Source organism: Scyliorhinus canicula, chromosome 9 (assembly GCF_902713615.1).
Source record: "Scyliorhinus canicula chromosome 9, sScyCan1.1, whole genome shotgun sequence".
Lineage (NCBI taxonomy): Eukaryota > Metazoa > Chordata > Chondrichthyes > Carcharhiniformes > Scyliorhinidae > Scyliorhinus > Scyliorhinus canicula.
In genome coordinates, this window is record NC_052154.1 from 79,747,274 (window position 1) to 79,762,608 (window position 15,335).

A 15,335-nucleotide genomic window follows, 5' to 3' on the forward strand; every position below is an offset into this window, starting at 1 on the left:
CACAACATCGAAGTCCCAGGTACCAATCCATGCTGCAAGTTCACCCACCTTATTCCGGATGCTCCTGGTGTTGAAGTAGGCACACTTCAAACCACCTTCCTGCCTGCCGGTACACTCCTGCAACCTTGAAACCTTACTCAAGACCTTACTACTCTCAACCTCCTGTACACTGCAGCTACAATTCAGGTTCCCATCCCCCTGCTGAATTAGTATAAACCCTCCCGAAGAGCATTAGCAAATTCCCCACCCCCCCCCGCCCAGGATATTGGTACCCCTCTGGTTCATATGTAGACCATCCTGTTTGTAGAGGTCCCATCAACCCCAGAATGAGCCCCAATTATCCAGGTATTTGAATCCCTGCCTCCTGCACCATCCCTGTAGCCACGTATTGAACTGTTCTCTCTCTCTATTCCTCATCTCGCTAGCACATGGCACAGGAAACAACCCAGAGATAATAACTCTGTTCTAGCTCTAAGATTTCACCCTCGCTCCCTGAATACCTGCCTTACATCCCCATCCCTTTTCCTACCTATGTCGTTGGTGCCTATGTGGACCACGACTTGGGGCCGCTCCCCCTCCCTCTTAAGGATCCCGAAAAGACGATCCGAGACATCACGGACCCTGGCACCTGGGAGGTAACACACCAACCGCAAGTCTCTCTCATTCCCATAGAATCTCTTATCTGTCCCCCTAACTATGGAGTCCCCAATGACTAATGCTCTACTCCTCTCCTCCGTTCCCTTCTGAATGTGGTGAATGAGATTCACACGGTATTATAAGTTAACAATGTCACTCTGTTCCCATTGTATATATGTACCGATATTGTAAGTGCAGTTGCACTACCTGACCACCAGGGAAGTAGCTCTGGGAGTACTCGAGAGTTTGTACTGGGCTCCCCCCTTGGCTCCGGCCAGAACTCCTCCCCCTGGAGCTGCTGTATAAATATCCGTGCCACAGAGCCAGCCGGCCAGTTCATCGAAAGTTCAACGGCGAACAGGCTGGCTCTGTTGTAAGTATATTAAAACCGCTATTCTAATCCTACAAGCACATGTCCGTAGAATTGATGGTTCCATCAACTTAATATACTTACGAAACAGTCGAAGTAAATCATGGAAGCAGTCCTCAAGCCCGTACGCCACGCCTAGAACTCGACCCGCAGGATGCAGAGGCTAAATAAATTTTCTCCCACTGGCTGAGATGTTTTAAGGCCTACCTGGCAGAAGCCAGCACCACTGGAACAACGGAGGAACAAAAGCTCAGCCTACTGCACGCGAGGGTAAGCCACAGAATCTCCAAGCAGCTAAACCCGGCTGGTTCTTACACCGCAGCGCTGGCGATATTGGACAAAATGTACGTTAGGCCCATTAACGAGGTTTATGCACGCCACGTGTTTACGACTCGCCGTCAGCGACCTACAGAAACGCTAGCCGAGTTTGTACGTGAACTGAACAATCTCTCTAATGACTGTAATTATCAGGCCGTTACCACGGCTGAACATAGGGAGCTTGCCGTGCGGGACGTTTTCGTAGCGGGCCTTAGATCGAACTATGTGCGCCAAAGACGGCTAGAAAAGGGGGCCCAGTACTTAGATACTACTATGGAGGCTGCTACCACTATGGAAGTCTCCTTCCGCAGCCTCACCTCGTTTCCCGCGGACTCCGCGACCTCATCGTGCGACCCCGACCAACAACTCCCCCAGGCCTGTGCTGCACGACCCCCCAGCTACTGCGCTGCCAAAGCCAGTTATTCTGCGGCCCCAGCCAGTCACTCTGCTGCCCCAGCCAGCTACTCAGCTGCCCCAGCCTGCCATTTCTGTGGCCAAAGCAGCACTACCCAGCCTGATCCGCGACCTGCAGCAGCTGCGGGAAGAAAGGCCACTAGGCCAGAGTGTGCCTCGCGAAAAGGGCCCCAGTTTCTAACTCCCCAGTAGAGAGAACAAATCGCTCCCAGCACCAGCGGGCCCGCGGGGCCCGAAACACTGCGGCCTACACCCCGACTCCGCCCCCTCCCACCACGTGCGATCCATGGGGGCCGCCATCTTGGCAAACCCCCACCATACGGCCGGCCAAGTGCAACTCATGGGGGCCACCATCTTGGACGCCATCTTCCTCGCCGCTCACCACGTGCGATCCACGGGCCCCATCTGCATCTCCATACTCAGATAGCTCATCAGAAGACTACGACTTCCCCGGGCACTCATCACGCGGCCCGCAACTCAGCGCAGCGATCCTGCATCAAGCTCGCCAGAACGTACCGGAATCTACTCAACCGGACGCCCACTCGGAAGACTACGACTTCTCCGGGCACCCATCACGAGCGGCTCTGCATTTTTTCTAGGGGCACTACCACCGGGGTCTCACTTCCGGCGTGGCTGAGGACACCAGGCCCGGTCCTCCTGAGGAAGCACGTCAGGGCGCACAAAACCGACTCCCTTGTTGAAAAGGTGAGCCTCCTCCATTCCAACCCCCAGTATGCACTTGTGGAGTTCCCGGACGGTCACCAGGACACAGTATCCCTTCGGTCACCTGGCACCCGCTGGATCCAGCCCCCCCCTACACCCACTGAGGAACCCCTTACCCCGTTCCCTATGCTGCCGCCCCCTCGCGCCCCCGATCCCGCAAGCTCGCCCCACCTGTTCCACGCGCCAACACCAGCCCGCCCCCAGTCTCCGGTCGAGCCAGAGGTGTATGAAGTTTGGATGAGACCCGCTCCGGAGTCTGCCGTCGTACCCCAGCTCTCAACACCCACCCAGCCACCACAAGAGGCTGCAACCCCGGTGCTCCGCAGATCGCAACGAACAATTCGTCTACCGGACAGACTAACCCTGTGAGCCACCACCCCCGCCAGACTTGATTTTTTTCACAGGGGGTGAATGTGGTGAATGAGATTCACATGGTATTATGTTACCAATGTCACTCTTATAAAGATCCGTGCCACAGAGCCAGCCGGCCAGTTCATCGAAAGTTCAACGGCGAACAGGCTGCCTCTGTTGTAAGTATATTAAAACTGCTATTCTAATCCTACAAGCAGGTGTCCGTAGAATTGATGGTTCCATCACTGATCAACAGGGACAGACTCTGTTCCAGAGACCTGTACCCCATGGCTTACCCCTGGTAAGTCCCCCGCGCCCCCCCCAACCAGTATCCAAAGCGGTATACTTGTTACTAAGGGGAATGACCGCAGGGGATCCCTGTACCAACTGCTTCCTCCCAGCCCCTCACACCATCACCCATGTATCTTCATTCTTCTGAGTAACGACATCCCTGAAGCTTCCATCTATGACCACCTCTGCCTCCAGAATGATCCTGTAGCTCCAGTGTACAGGAGGTTGAGAGTAGTGAGGTCTTGAGTAAGGTTTCAAGGTCGCAGGAGTGTAGGCAGGAAGGTGGTTTGAAGTGTGTCTACTTCAACACCAGGTGCATCCGGAATAAGGTGGGTGAACTTACAGCATGGATTGGTACCTGGGACTTCGATGTTGTGGCCATTTCAGAGACATGGATAGAGCAGGGACAGGAATTGTTGTTGCAGGTTCTGGGGTTTAGATGTTTCAGTAAGCTCAGGGAAGGTGGTAAAAGAGGGGGAGGTGTGGCATTGTTAGTCAAGGACAGTATTACGGTGGCTGTATTTGAGGAGCTGGAGATGGGTGCACTTCCCACAGGTGAAATCAGCAGGGAAACCAACAGTCTCCCTCACCTCAAACATTCTGCAGGAGGAACATTGCACGGCATTCTCTGCCATCCCCTCTAGTTAACTTGCGGATAAAACAAGAAAAAGAAAGAAAGAGCTTATCTGATATTCACCCAAACCCTTAGGTTTTTGGAGCTGGCTCCTCTCCTGCTCTTTTAAATCTCCGGCTCCTCTCCCACTTTTAAATCTCCGGCTCCTCTCCTGCTTTTCCAGAATTGCATCCGATTTGCACTACCACTTGAAGCGATTCCCAATCATTAGGCATGCAAATCTATGCATGGTGAGGATTGCGAGGGATGCCCTAGGGAATCCCGCTATTGGGCTGCCATTTAGAGCGGACAGCCTAACGGCGAGGTCAACTGGCATCAAACACATTAGGATGGCGCCTATCACCCATTGTCCAATGGTCTGAGAGCACCTTGAAAAATTTAATCAAGTAGCAGCTAGCCAGATCCATGAAGACAAGTGTTGGCGTGATTTTTGTTTGAATATAGACCATGTCCTATACTACACCAGGAATTGCCCCAGCAGATCTATTGATGGGATGAAAACTTTCTACCAGGCTGAGCCTGTTTACAAATTTGGGAGAGGGTGGAATCCAAGCAGGAGAATCAAAGAAGAAATCATGATGCCATGAGACCCGAGAGAAGGTTCAAGACTGGGAACAGTATCTGCATGCGAAACTTCGGAGATGGCTCCTGCTGGCTCCCTGGAGTCATACTAGAAAATCCGACCTGTCTCTTATAAGAGGAAGGTCCATGGGAAAGTCCTGTAAAAGCACCTGGACCACATTAAGTATGGAGCCAGCTCAGCTGAAATAGCATCTCCAACTCTGGCAAAGGGCTCCAGCCCACCGGGGACCTTAAACATAAAACAGTACAGCACAGAACAGGCCCTTCGGCCCTCAATGTTGTGCCGAGCCATGATCACCCTACTCAAACCCACGTATCCACCCTATACCCGTAACCCAACAACCCCCCCCCCCCCCTTAACATTACTTTTATTAGGACACTACGGGCAATTTAGTATGGCCAATCCACCTAACCCGCACATCTTTGGACTGTGGGAGGAAACCGGAGCACCCGGAGGAAACCCACGCACACAGGGGGAGGACGTGCAGACTCCACACAGACAGTGACCCAGCCGGGAATCGAACCTGGGACCCTGGAGCTGTGAAGCATTTATGCTAACCACCATGCTACCCTGCTGCCCCCTGACCTTGTGATCGTCTCTCCCAGTGGTGAAGATGCAGGTTTCAACATGGAGGCCAAGGGATCAGGTTTTCCCCCGGTAGCCGGTACTGAAGAAGAACCAGCATCAGTGACGCTCCGGTGCTCTGAGGAAGCAACGGTCACCTGTCTGTTTTACACTCCCCCAACTGGCACTTCTTACTGCTGACTTGAGTGTCCAAGAAAAGAGGCATAAGAGACCTCATGATCGTGGAAGCACCGGGGATGAAAGACTTGAGGGGGGAGAAATGGTTTGACCCCCGCAAAGCCCACGGGGATCATCGATTGATATCACTGTGGAGTAAGATTTCCTGTATTGAATGGGCCAAAGGTTGCCCAAAAGGGACTTACTTTGGAACTTAAACATGTAACCCAGACAGGTGTTCCCAATGGTCCCCGGTAGGGTGTGAGCTTTATACGCCGCGACTGCAGCTTCTTTTTGTTTGTGAAATAAGCCCCAATTTTGTGTTAGCCTGACATCAACTGACGTTATTACAATTCTTGGTATTCACGGTTGAAGCAAGGAAGGTTTACAGTGGCCTTGATGAAGCATGTGTATGCCTCACTGATTGGGATCTGTTTGAATGGGAGGCAGGCAACAGACTTCTCTAGCTGGTCAGTGAACTGTTGCCAGCACGCTTTGCGGAAATCCCATCTTAGGTTTGGCTAGATGAGAGGTATACGGAGCCCAAGCTGGACAATTACAGGCCGATGATGACTTTTTGAAAAATCATTAAGGACTTGCTGCAGGATTCTCCAGTTTGCCAGCCCCATTCCCGGCACAGTACACCCTTGCCGACAGCGGTGTTCTCCGTTACCACAGCTGGCCAATTGGGTTTCCCATTGTGGCCACCCCACGACGTCAGGAAACTCCCGGGCATGGGTGTGTCGCCGACGGTCCGGAAGATCCGGCCGAAGGAGAATTCCTCTGTTGGTATGCAGTTTGAAGGGGTTATCTATTGCTGGAGATTGATCCAACAGAGAATGGTGAATATTCACCCAGCTGCTAGAAAGGATCATGCCGGGCAGCATGGTTGCGCAGTGGTTAGCACTGCAGCCTCACGGCGCCAAGGTCCCAGGTTTGATCCCGGCTCTGGGTCACTGACCGTGTGGAGTTTGCACATTCTCCCCGTGTTTGCGTGGGTTTCGCCCCCACAACCCAAAAGATGTGCATGGTAGGTGGATTGGCCACACTAAATTGCCCTTAATTGGAAAAATGAATTGGGTACTCTAAATTTTTTTTTTAAAGGATCATGCCCTGCACACAATATGCTGGACATGACTGACACAGATCTGACAAGCTCTCTTCCTCCCTGGACTGGGACAACCACAGTCATTCTAAGGACTTTTGTGGGGGCCACAAAGAATCCAGCACGAGTTGAAGGATAGAAATAAATAACATTTATTTACAATAACAATGCGCAGCAGCAGCAACTTCCCTTGCTGCTCACTCTCCTCTAGCCGGTTCCAAACTGGCCAGCTTTATTTATGCAGGGAATCTGCTAATGATTTCTCCACCCCCCCTCAAAGGATTGTGGGATTGCCATGAAATGAAAATGAAAATCGCTTATTGTCACGAGTAGGCTTCAATGAAGTTACTGTGAAAAGCCCCTAGTCGCCACATTCCGGCGCCTGTTCGGGGAGGCTGTTACGGGAATTGAACCGTGCTGCTGGCCTGCTTGGTCTGCTTTCAAAGCCAGAGATTTAGCTGAGTGAGCTAAACCAGCCCCATTAGTCCCCAGCCAGTGATAAGCAGGCAGGTTATAACAACCTTCTAAATTGTGACATAGGGCCGCAGCACTATACATTCATTCTGGACCTGAATATCTGTTGTATTTTTGCCAAGGATTGTCTATACATTCTGTTTGTGCCTTCGAGCCCAGAATAATTTCCCTCTCCCACCCCCTAGTCATGTGTGTGTGTGCACCCTTCTGCAGTCTTCCCTCCCACGGTCATGTATCTGGGTGCACCCTTCCCCACTCATGTGTCTGTGTACACACTTCCCCAATCTTCCCTTCCCCAGTCAAGCCTTTGCCCTCCAGAGTCCTTGCCTCTGTCTTGTCTAAGCCCTTCCCAGCCCAGCCTTTGCACTTGAGCTCCTTCCATCCACCACTTCACTTGTCTTACCGCTGGTCTGGAATAGACAGCATTGGCTCTGAACCCCCCCCTCGAGCTCCCTCTGGTCTTGCCTGCGCAGCCTAGTGGTGAGTGCAGCACATAGGAAGGTAGGCGAACATACCTCAAAGTCAGGAGTGAAGTGCAGGTTTATATCCAGTCATGAATCACACCAGTCTAATTAGTCGCTGGATTGGTCTTTTGATCTGGAGTGCGGATGTGATTCTGGCAAGCTTTTTTATAAGTATTTGTGATATTTCACATGCAAATATGGTTCCAGACACGGGACGGTGGCCAGAAAATCCTGTCCTATGCCTCTATTCATAAACCGAAGGATTCTGTATCCAATCATATCATATCATTAAAAACATTGTATAATAAACATTGTTGAGTTTGAATTTATATTAATATTTAAGTGATAGGCATTGTACATCTGTAATCTGTAGAAAAATATATTTATGCAACTTTTAAGCCATTTGTCAGCATAGGCCAAATGGCATTTCTTGCTTCATGCTTTAAGCACCCTCTGCAATTGGAAATGCTGTAGTTAGACATTTCTTTCTTTAAGTTTTATTGAGCAGGGAATGTTTGTGGCTTTTCTCAGAGGTTAAGTGGCAAGATCATATGAAATTTTAAAAAAAAATTGGTAGAAAACATATTAATTTCACATAAACGCAGCACGGCAGCATAGTGGTTAACACTATGTCTTCACAGCACCAGGGTCCCAGGTTCGATTCCCGGCATGGATCACTGTCTGTGCGGAGTCTGCACATTCTCCCCGTGTCAGCATGGATTCCTCAGGGTGCTCCGCTTTCCTCCCACAGGTCCTGAAAGATGTGCTATTAGGTAATTTCAACATCCTGAATTCTCCCTCTGTGTACCCGAACAGGCGCCGGAATGTGGCGACTAGGGGCTTTTCACAGTAACTTCATTCCAGTGTTAATTAATGTAAGCCTACTTGAGACAATAAAGATTTTTTTAAACCATTTAACTCACCACAAATATTTTGACATAAAGAAAGCATGCAAAAGGTAGTGCCACATTACCAATAACAGCAACTGCAGAAATTGTATTAAAATCATAAAACAGAGCTAGATGTGACATTTCTAACAATCGCCACGGTGTTAAACCCAGCTGAAGCACTTTATAAACCTGTTATATAGTTCTTGCTATTCTTTTCTCAGATATAAACATAATACCTACCAGCACAACCACCGCCCAATTCAAAATCCCACGGTAGTTGAGAAAGCCACTGGAAGAGCTAAGTAGTGATTCTCGGTTTTTGTGGCAACTGTAAGAGAAAAAAGGCCGCTCAAACTGAAATGATCTGAACAGCAGTCTCTAAATTAATTATATAAGCTGCTATGTACTGCTAGCCAATTCTGATGATCAGTCGGATAATAAAGTCACAATTATTTCCTTCAGCATAAAGCATCAAAACAAAACGGATAGATCTGTAGTCTTCATCTGATGAATTACTGAATGGTCGTTTTTAATTTTGCCCCTTTGCGAGTTGTCAAACATAAAGGCAACCGATTGTTGGTCGGTGATGAGGGTGAACCTCCTACCTGAGAGGTAGTGCCTCCAGTGACAATAGCCTCCACAATGGTTTGTGCTTCTTTTTTGACTGCCGAGTGTCGGAGTTCCGAAGCAGAGAGGGTTCGGGAGAAAAATATGACTGGCCTTCCTGCCTGATTTAAGGTGGCTGCTAGAGCTACCTCTGAGGCGTCGCTCTCAACCTGAAATGGAGTGGATTCATCCACCGCCCGCATGGCCGCCTTGGCGATGTCCTCCTTGATGCAGTTGAAGGCCTGGCGCGCCTCAGCTGACAGGGGAAATAGTGTGGCCTTAAAGAGTGGGCGGGCTTTGTCCGCATATTGAGGGACCCACTGGGCGTAGTAGGAAAAGAACCCCAAGCACCGTTTGAGGGCCTTGGGACAATGGGGGAGGGGAAGTTTTAAGACCCGCACACGGGCCGGGTCTGGGCCCAGGACTCTGTTTTCCATGACATAGCTGAGGATGGCTAGTCTGGTTGTGCGGAAAACGCATTTCTCCTTGTTATAATTGAGATTTAATTTCTGAGCCGTCTGGAGAAAACGGTAGAGGTTGGCGTCGTGGTCCTGCTGGTCATAGCCGCAGATGGTGACATTGTCCAAGTACGGAAACGTGGCCGCAGCCCGTACTGGGTCCACCATTCGGTCCATTGCTCGTTGGAACACCAAAACCCCGTTAGTGACGCCAAAGGGGACCCAGAGGAAATGGAAGAGGCGGCCATCGGCCTCGAATGCCGTATAATGGCGGTCCTCCAGGCGGATTGGGAGCTGGTGGTATGCAGACTTCAGATCCACCGTGGAAAAGAGCCGATACTGGGCGATCTGGTTTACTATGTCTGCAATCCTGGGGAGGGGATACGTGTCAAGGAGCGTAAATCTATTTATGGTCCGACTATAGTAGACAACCATACGGAATTTTTCCCCGATCTTGACGACCACCACCTGAGCTCTCCAGGGGCTGTTGCTGGCCTCTATGATCCCCTCACTGAGAAGCCTTCGGACCTCCGATCGGATGAACACCCTATCCTGCAGGCTGTACCACCTGCTGCGAGTGGCTACGGGTTTAGTCCGGGGTGAGGTTGGCAAAGAGAGGAGTGGGGGGAGATTCGCAACGTGGCTAGGCTGCAGATAGTGAGTGGGGGTAGGGGTCCGCCGAAACTGAGGGTGAGACTCTTGAGATTACACTGGAAATCAAGGCCTAATAAGAGTGGGGCGCAGAGATCAGGCAGGACGTAGAGCTGGAATTTGGCATAGCTAGCGCCTTGGATTGTGAGCGTCGCGGCGGTGCGCCCTTGGATCTGGACAGAGTGGGAACCCGAAGTGAGGGAGATAGTTTGCCGCGCGGGGAAAACGGGGCGCGAACAGCGTCTTACCAGATCTGGGTGTATGAAGCTATCAGTGCTCCCGGAGTCGAAAAGGCACGGCGTGCTGTACCCGTTAATTTGGACCGTCGCCATCGAGTTTCGCAGATGCTTCGGGCGCTATTGGTCCAGAGTGACTGCGCTGAGTTGCGGGTCGTCGGCGGCTCGATAAGCTGTGCTGGAGTGGCCCAGTGATGACTGCCCTCTGAGTTCGTAGTCGTCGAGGTGAGTTTCAGAGTTTGAAGGGGATGGATCCCAAGATGGCTGCTCCCATGAGTCGCACATGGCCGGCCGCATGGAGGAGGATTGCCAAGATGGCATCCCTCATGAGTCGCACATGGCCGGCCGCATGGAGGAGGATTGCCAAGATGGCCACCCCCATGAGTCGCACATGTCGGGTGGGGGCGGAGTCGGCAAACAGCCTGCAGCACCGAATTCAGGGAACGAGTGCTTTGAGCCGTGGGAGGGTTAGAGGCTGGGGCTTTCTACGCCAGACACACTCTGGCATAGTGTCCTTTTCGCCCGCAGCTGCTGCAGGTCACGTTGCGGGCCGGGCAGTGCTGCCGCGAGTGCTGATCCTGGCCGCAAAAGTGGCAGGCTGGGGCAGCATTGTGGCTGGGCAGCCGCGTGGCGCAGGCCAGGGGAAGTCGCTGGTCGGGGGCCCAAGACGGGGTCGCGGGGGACGAGGTGAGGCTGCGGAAGGAGACCTCCATAGTGGTAGCAAGTTCAACAGTCGCTTCAAGATTTAGGGCCCCCTTTTCCAGCAGTCGTTGGCGCACGTAATTTGACCTAAGGCCCACAACAAAGGCATCGCGTACAGCAAGTTCTCTATGTTCTACCGCGGTAACCGCCTGGTAATTACAGCCACTAGATAAAGTTTTAAGCTCTCTCAGGAAATCTGCGAGCAATTCCATAGACCGCTGGCAGCGAGTAGTAAACATGTGTCACGCGTAGACCTCATTTACAGGCCTTACATACATTTTGTCGAGTAGCGCTAGGGCTTCAGTATACGAATCGGCGCAGTTTAGTTGAGTAGAGATTCTGTGGCTCACCCTCGCGTGCAGTAGGCTCAGTTTCTGCTCCTCTGTTGTTTCGGCTGTGTTTGCTTCCGCCAGGTAGGCTTTAATACACCGCAGCCAATGAGAAAAAATTTATTTTGCCTCTGCATCCTGCGGGTCGAGTTCCAGTTGCTCAGGCTTGAGGGCTGATTCCATGATTGATCCTGACTGTTTCTTAAGTAGTTTAAATTGATGGAACCATCAATTCACTAGACACGTGCTTTAAGATATGAACAGTGGATTTAATCTACTTACAATAGAGTCAGCCTGTTCCATGTTGAACTCTCGATGAACTGAACGACTGGCTCTGAGCATTGGTATTTATACAGCAGTCCAGGGGGAGGGGTCGTGGGCGGAGCCAAGGGTGGAGCACTGTACAAATTCCTAAGCATTCCCAGCGCTACTCCCCCTAGTGGTCGGGCAACGCAACTGCGCTTATCAATGCATGGTCTCATGTATATACAATACAGTGCGAATTACGGAGTTACATTCACCGCACTCTGGCATAGTCCGTGTTTCTTGACAAACTCATTTGCATCCTACGGTGCATCAAAGTAATAGGGCAGAATTCTCCGCCGTCAAGATTCTCCGTTTTGCCGGCAACCCGGGGGTTTCCCGACGGTATGGGGCTGCCCCACAATGGGAAACCCCACTGACCAGCCGGCGAAATGGAACATCCCGACAGCGTGCCGCACCTGAAATCTGTTGTAGCGGGGCGGAGAAACCAGCCCAATGTCTTTGTCCTTGAAAGTCACCTGAAGCCGGGAACATCACACCAAATCTCATGCTGCTCTTATGCAGCGTGGCTTTGGCCTTATCAAATGCTGCACGCCTTCTTGCCAGCTCTGCCCCAACATCCTGGTATATTCTGATGGCATAGCTCTCACATCTATACTCTCAATGAAACATTGCCCACCTCAGGACCCACTCCGTACCCAGGTATCAATGAAATCTGACTATCATCGTTCGTGGTGGCTCCCCAGATCTGGGCTTCTGCCTCAGCGACCGATAAACCCCGTCCAACTCAGGAGGGATTGGGAACAATTCTTCACCAACAAATTTCCTAACATCTTAGATGCATAGTCCTTGGAGTCTGAACCATCCAGGCAGCACAACATTTCTTAAGTTTTGCTGTCTGGAGCAGTTTTTCAGCTGAATGCCTTTAGCATTCTACACTCCTCAGCCAACAATGCCATCTCTGCCTCCAGGGAGACAATCTGATCACTATGACCAGAGAGCGCTATCTCCATCTTTTATATTGTCGGCTCTTGTGCCGCTATTCGCCGATCCATCTCGTCTATGGCCGCCCGAATTGGGGCCAAAGCCCCTCCATTGTTTTCTTCAGATACTCAGCGACTGCCTGCCGTTGCTTCTTAAATTCATTGGTCAAGGTCTTCCGGTTGCGGCTATGCGGAGCTAAGTCGCACATTCGGCAGCTCACGCTAGAATTGGACTTTCGGGCTCATTTTAGGGCCCCCAACGGCACTTTTTCGACGATCCCCAGTGTGGGAAGGGGATAACATTACTCCCCCGGAATTGTATGGATTGGACAAGGAACGGAGCGGTGACAAAAGTGGAGTTGGAGTCAGGTGTGAGGCAGGAAGGCTAAGATGGTGTCGGGTGGAGACCAGGCAGCGTGGGAGCAGTGGTCACAGGAGCAGCAGGAGTTTCTCCAGGGCTACTTCACGGAGCCAAAATCAGGGGCGGGATTCTCCCCTACCCGGCGGGAGGGGGGTGGTCCGCACCTTTTGGGGCCAAGCCCTCACATTGAGGGGCTAGGCCCACGCTGGAGCGGTTGGCACCACGCCGACTGGCACCAAAACCAGCACCAGCGGCCTTTGACGCCCGCCGCCCGGGCTGGCCGAAAGGCCTTTGCCGGTTCACGCATGCGCCAGGGGATTCGCGTCCGCCATGGTGGAGGTCGTGGCGGTGGCGGAAGGGAGAGTGCCCCACGGCACTGGCCCACCCGCCGATCGGTGAGCCCCGATCGCGGGCCTGGCCACCGTGGGGGCACCCCCCGGGGTCCGATCACCCCGCGCCCCCCCCAGGACCCCGGGGGCCCGCTCGTGCCGCCAATCCCGCCGCCACTTGAGGGGCTAGGCCCGCGCCACCACGTTGCGGGCCGGAGAATCGCCGCGGGGGCTCGCCGCTTGGTGCGGCGCATTTCCCGCCCCCGCCAATTCCCGGGTGGTGGAGAATTTCTCCCACGGCGGGGGCGTGATTTTCGGCGGCCCCGGGCGATTCTCCGACCCTGCTGGAGGTCGGAGAATTTCGCCCCAGAGCTCTTAGAGCTGATGAAGGCCTCGATTGATAAGCTGCTTGAGACGCAGATGGCCCAAGGGGCAGCGATCCGGGAGGTCCGACAAAAGGTCTCGGAGGATGAGATCTTGGGCTTGGCGGTGAAGGTGGAGACACACGAGGCGCTCCATAAGAAATGGCATGCGAAGCTCAAGGGCCTGGAGAACTGGTCGAGGAGAAAGAACCTGCGTATTCTGGGTCTCCCGGAGGGGCTGGAAGGCTCAGATGTGGGTGCCTACGTGGTCACCATGCTGAATACGCTGATGGGCGCCAGGTCCTTCCAGGGGCCCCTGGAATTGGAGGGGGCCCATCGAGTGCTGGCGAGGAGGCCCAAGCCCAGTGAGCCGCCGCGGGCGGTGCTGGTGCGGTTCCATCGGTTTGCAGACAGAATGTGTGCTAAGGTGAGCCAAGAAAGAACGGAGCAGGAGGTGGGAGAATGCAGAGATCCTGATCGACCAGGACTGGAGTGCGGAGGTGGCTAAGAAGAGGGCCGGGTACAACCGGGTTAAGGCGGTGCTGCACCGGAGAGGGGTGAAGTTTGGCATGTTGCAGCCGGCTCGACTGTGGGTTACCTACAGGGATCGGCATTATTACTTTGAGAGGCCAGAAGAGGCGTGGACCTTTATTCAGACTGGAAAGCTGGACTCGGACTGAGGACGAGGGGACGCTGGGAGAGGGGGGGGGGGGGGGGGGGGGGGGGGGGGGGGGGGTCGGGACTGTTGTGCTGTGTTTTGGGGGGGATTTTGTGGTTGGGTGGATTCCTATATCTCCTTTGTCTGTCGGGCAGGCTTGTATGGGGTTGGACAGGTAAAAGCCTTTGGGCGTCAGTGGCTGGAATTGGGGATGGGGCCCCGCGCCGGAGAAATTGGGACTGGGCCTGGAAGGGAAAGTATGCCAGAGGTGGCGGTGTCGGACGGGTAGAGAGCGCGGGCTTTTTCCCGCGCTTAGGATGGAAAGGTGCGGGGCCGGTGCTGAAAGCGCGGGCTTTCTTCCCGCGCTGAGTGGAAGAGCTGGGGGTGGGGGCGGCGGGTAGTGCCCGCTGATGGACAAGACGGGGGGGGGGGGGGGGGGGAAGGGGCATTCCTACACTGGGGGGGGGGGGCGATGGAACGGCGGGGAGTAGCTGGGGTCAGCAGGAGTCGCTGACTCACGGGAGTGCAATGGGGGGAGCAATGCAGCTAGGAGGAAACCTGGCTTGGGGGGGGGGGGGGGAATCGGGTTGCTGCTCGAATAACCAAGGGGGAGCTGGAGTTTGTAGAGGAGGTCGGGGCGGGGGTCTGCCGCTGGGAGTAACAAGAAGTGCGGGGGGCGTGGACACGTGGCTGGCCTAGGAAGGGTTAAGTCTAGTCGGTTGGGGAGGGGGACTGGTAGCCCCTGATTCGGCTAATAACCTGGAACGTAAGAGGCCTGAATGGGCCGGTGAAGTGGGCCCGTGTGTTCGCGCACCTGAAGGGGTTTAAGGCACATGTGGTCATGCTTCAGGAAACGCATCTACGGTTGGCAGATCAGGTAAGGCTGAGGAAGGGGTGGGTAGGGCAGGTGTTCCATTCGGGGTTGGACGCTAGGAATTGAGAGGTGGCGATCTTGGTGGGGAAGCGGGTGTCGTTTGAGGCACTGAGCAATGTTGCAGACAACGGAGGTAGGTATGTGATGGTGAGTGGTAAGCTGCAGGAGGTGTGGGTGGTCTTGGTAAATGTATACGCCCCGAATTGGGACGATGCGGGGTTTATGCGGCACATGCTGGGCCGGATCCCGGATGTAGAGATAGGGGGCTTGATACTGGGCGGGGACTTTAACACGGTGCTGGACCCGGCCTTAGATCGCACTAGTTCTAGGACGGGTAGGAGGCCGGCGGCGGCTAAGGTGCTGAGGGAGTTTATGGACCAGATGTGTGGGGGGGGGGGGGGGGGGGGGGGGGGTGGTGGTGATGTGGGGGGGTTAGAACGGTGGAGGTTTGCGAGGCCGGGGGCCAGGGAATTTTCATTCTTCTCCCACGTCCATAAGGCCTACTCTCGGACTGACTTTTTTGTAATG

The 15,335-nt window shown here is 53.5% G+C and overlaps 1 protein-coding gene across 2 annotated transcripts in view; it reads right to left on the reverse strand.

Annotated features, from left to right (window-relative positions):
* LOC119971461 (diacylglycerol O-acyltransferase 1-like) overlaps positions 1 to 15,335 on the reverse strand; it is a 423,136-nt gene that overhangs the window by 366,127 nt on the left and 41,674 nt on the right. The window contains exon 2 of one of the 2 annotated variants that reach the window (XM_038807020.1): positions 8,235 to 8,322. The exons of the other annotated variant lie outside the window; for it this stretch is intronic. Within the exon in view, the coding sequence (XP_038662948.1) occupies positions 8,235 to 8,322 (88 nt within the window). The remainder of the gene's footprint in view (positions 1 to 8,234; positions 8,323 to 15,335) is intronic. 2 annotated transcript variants of the gene reach the window in all.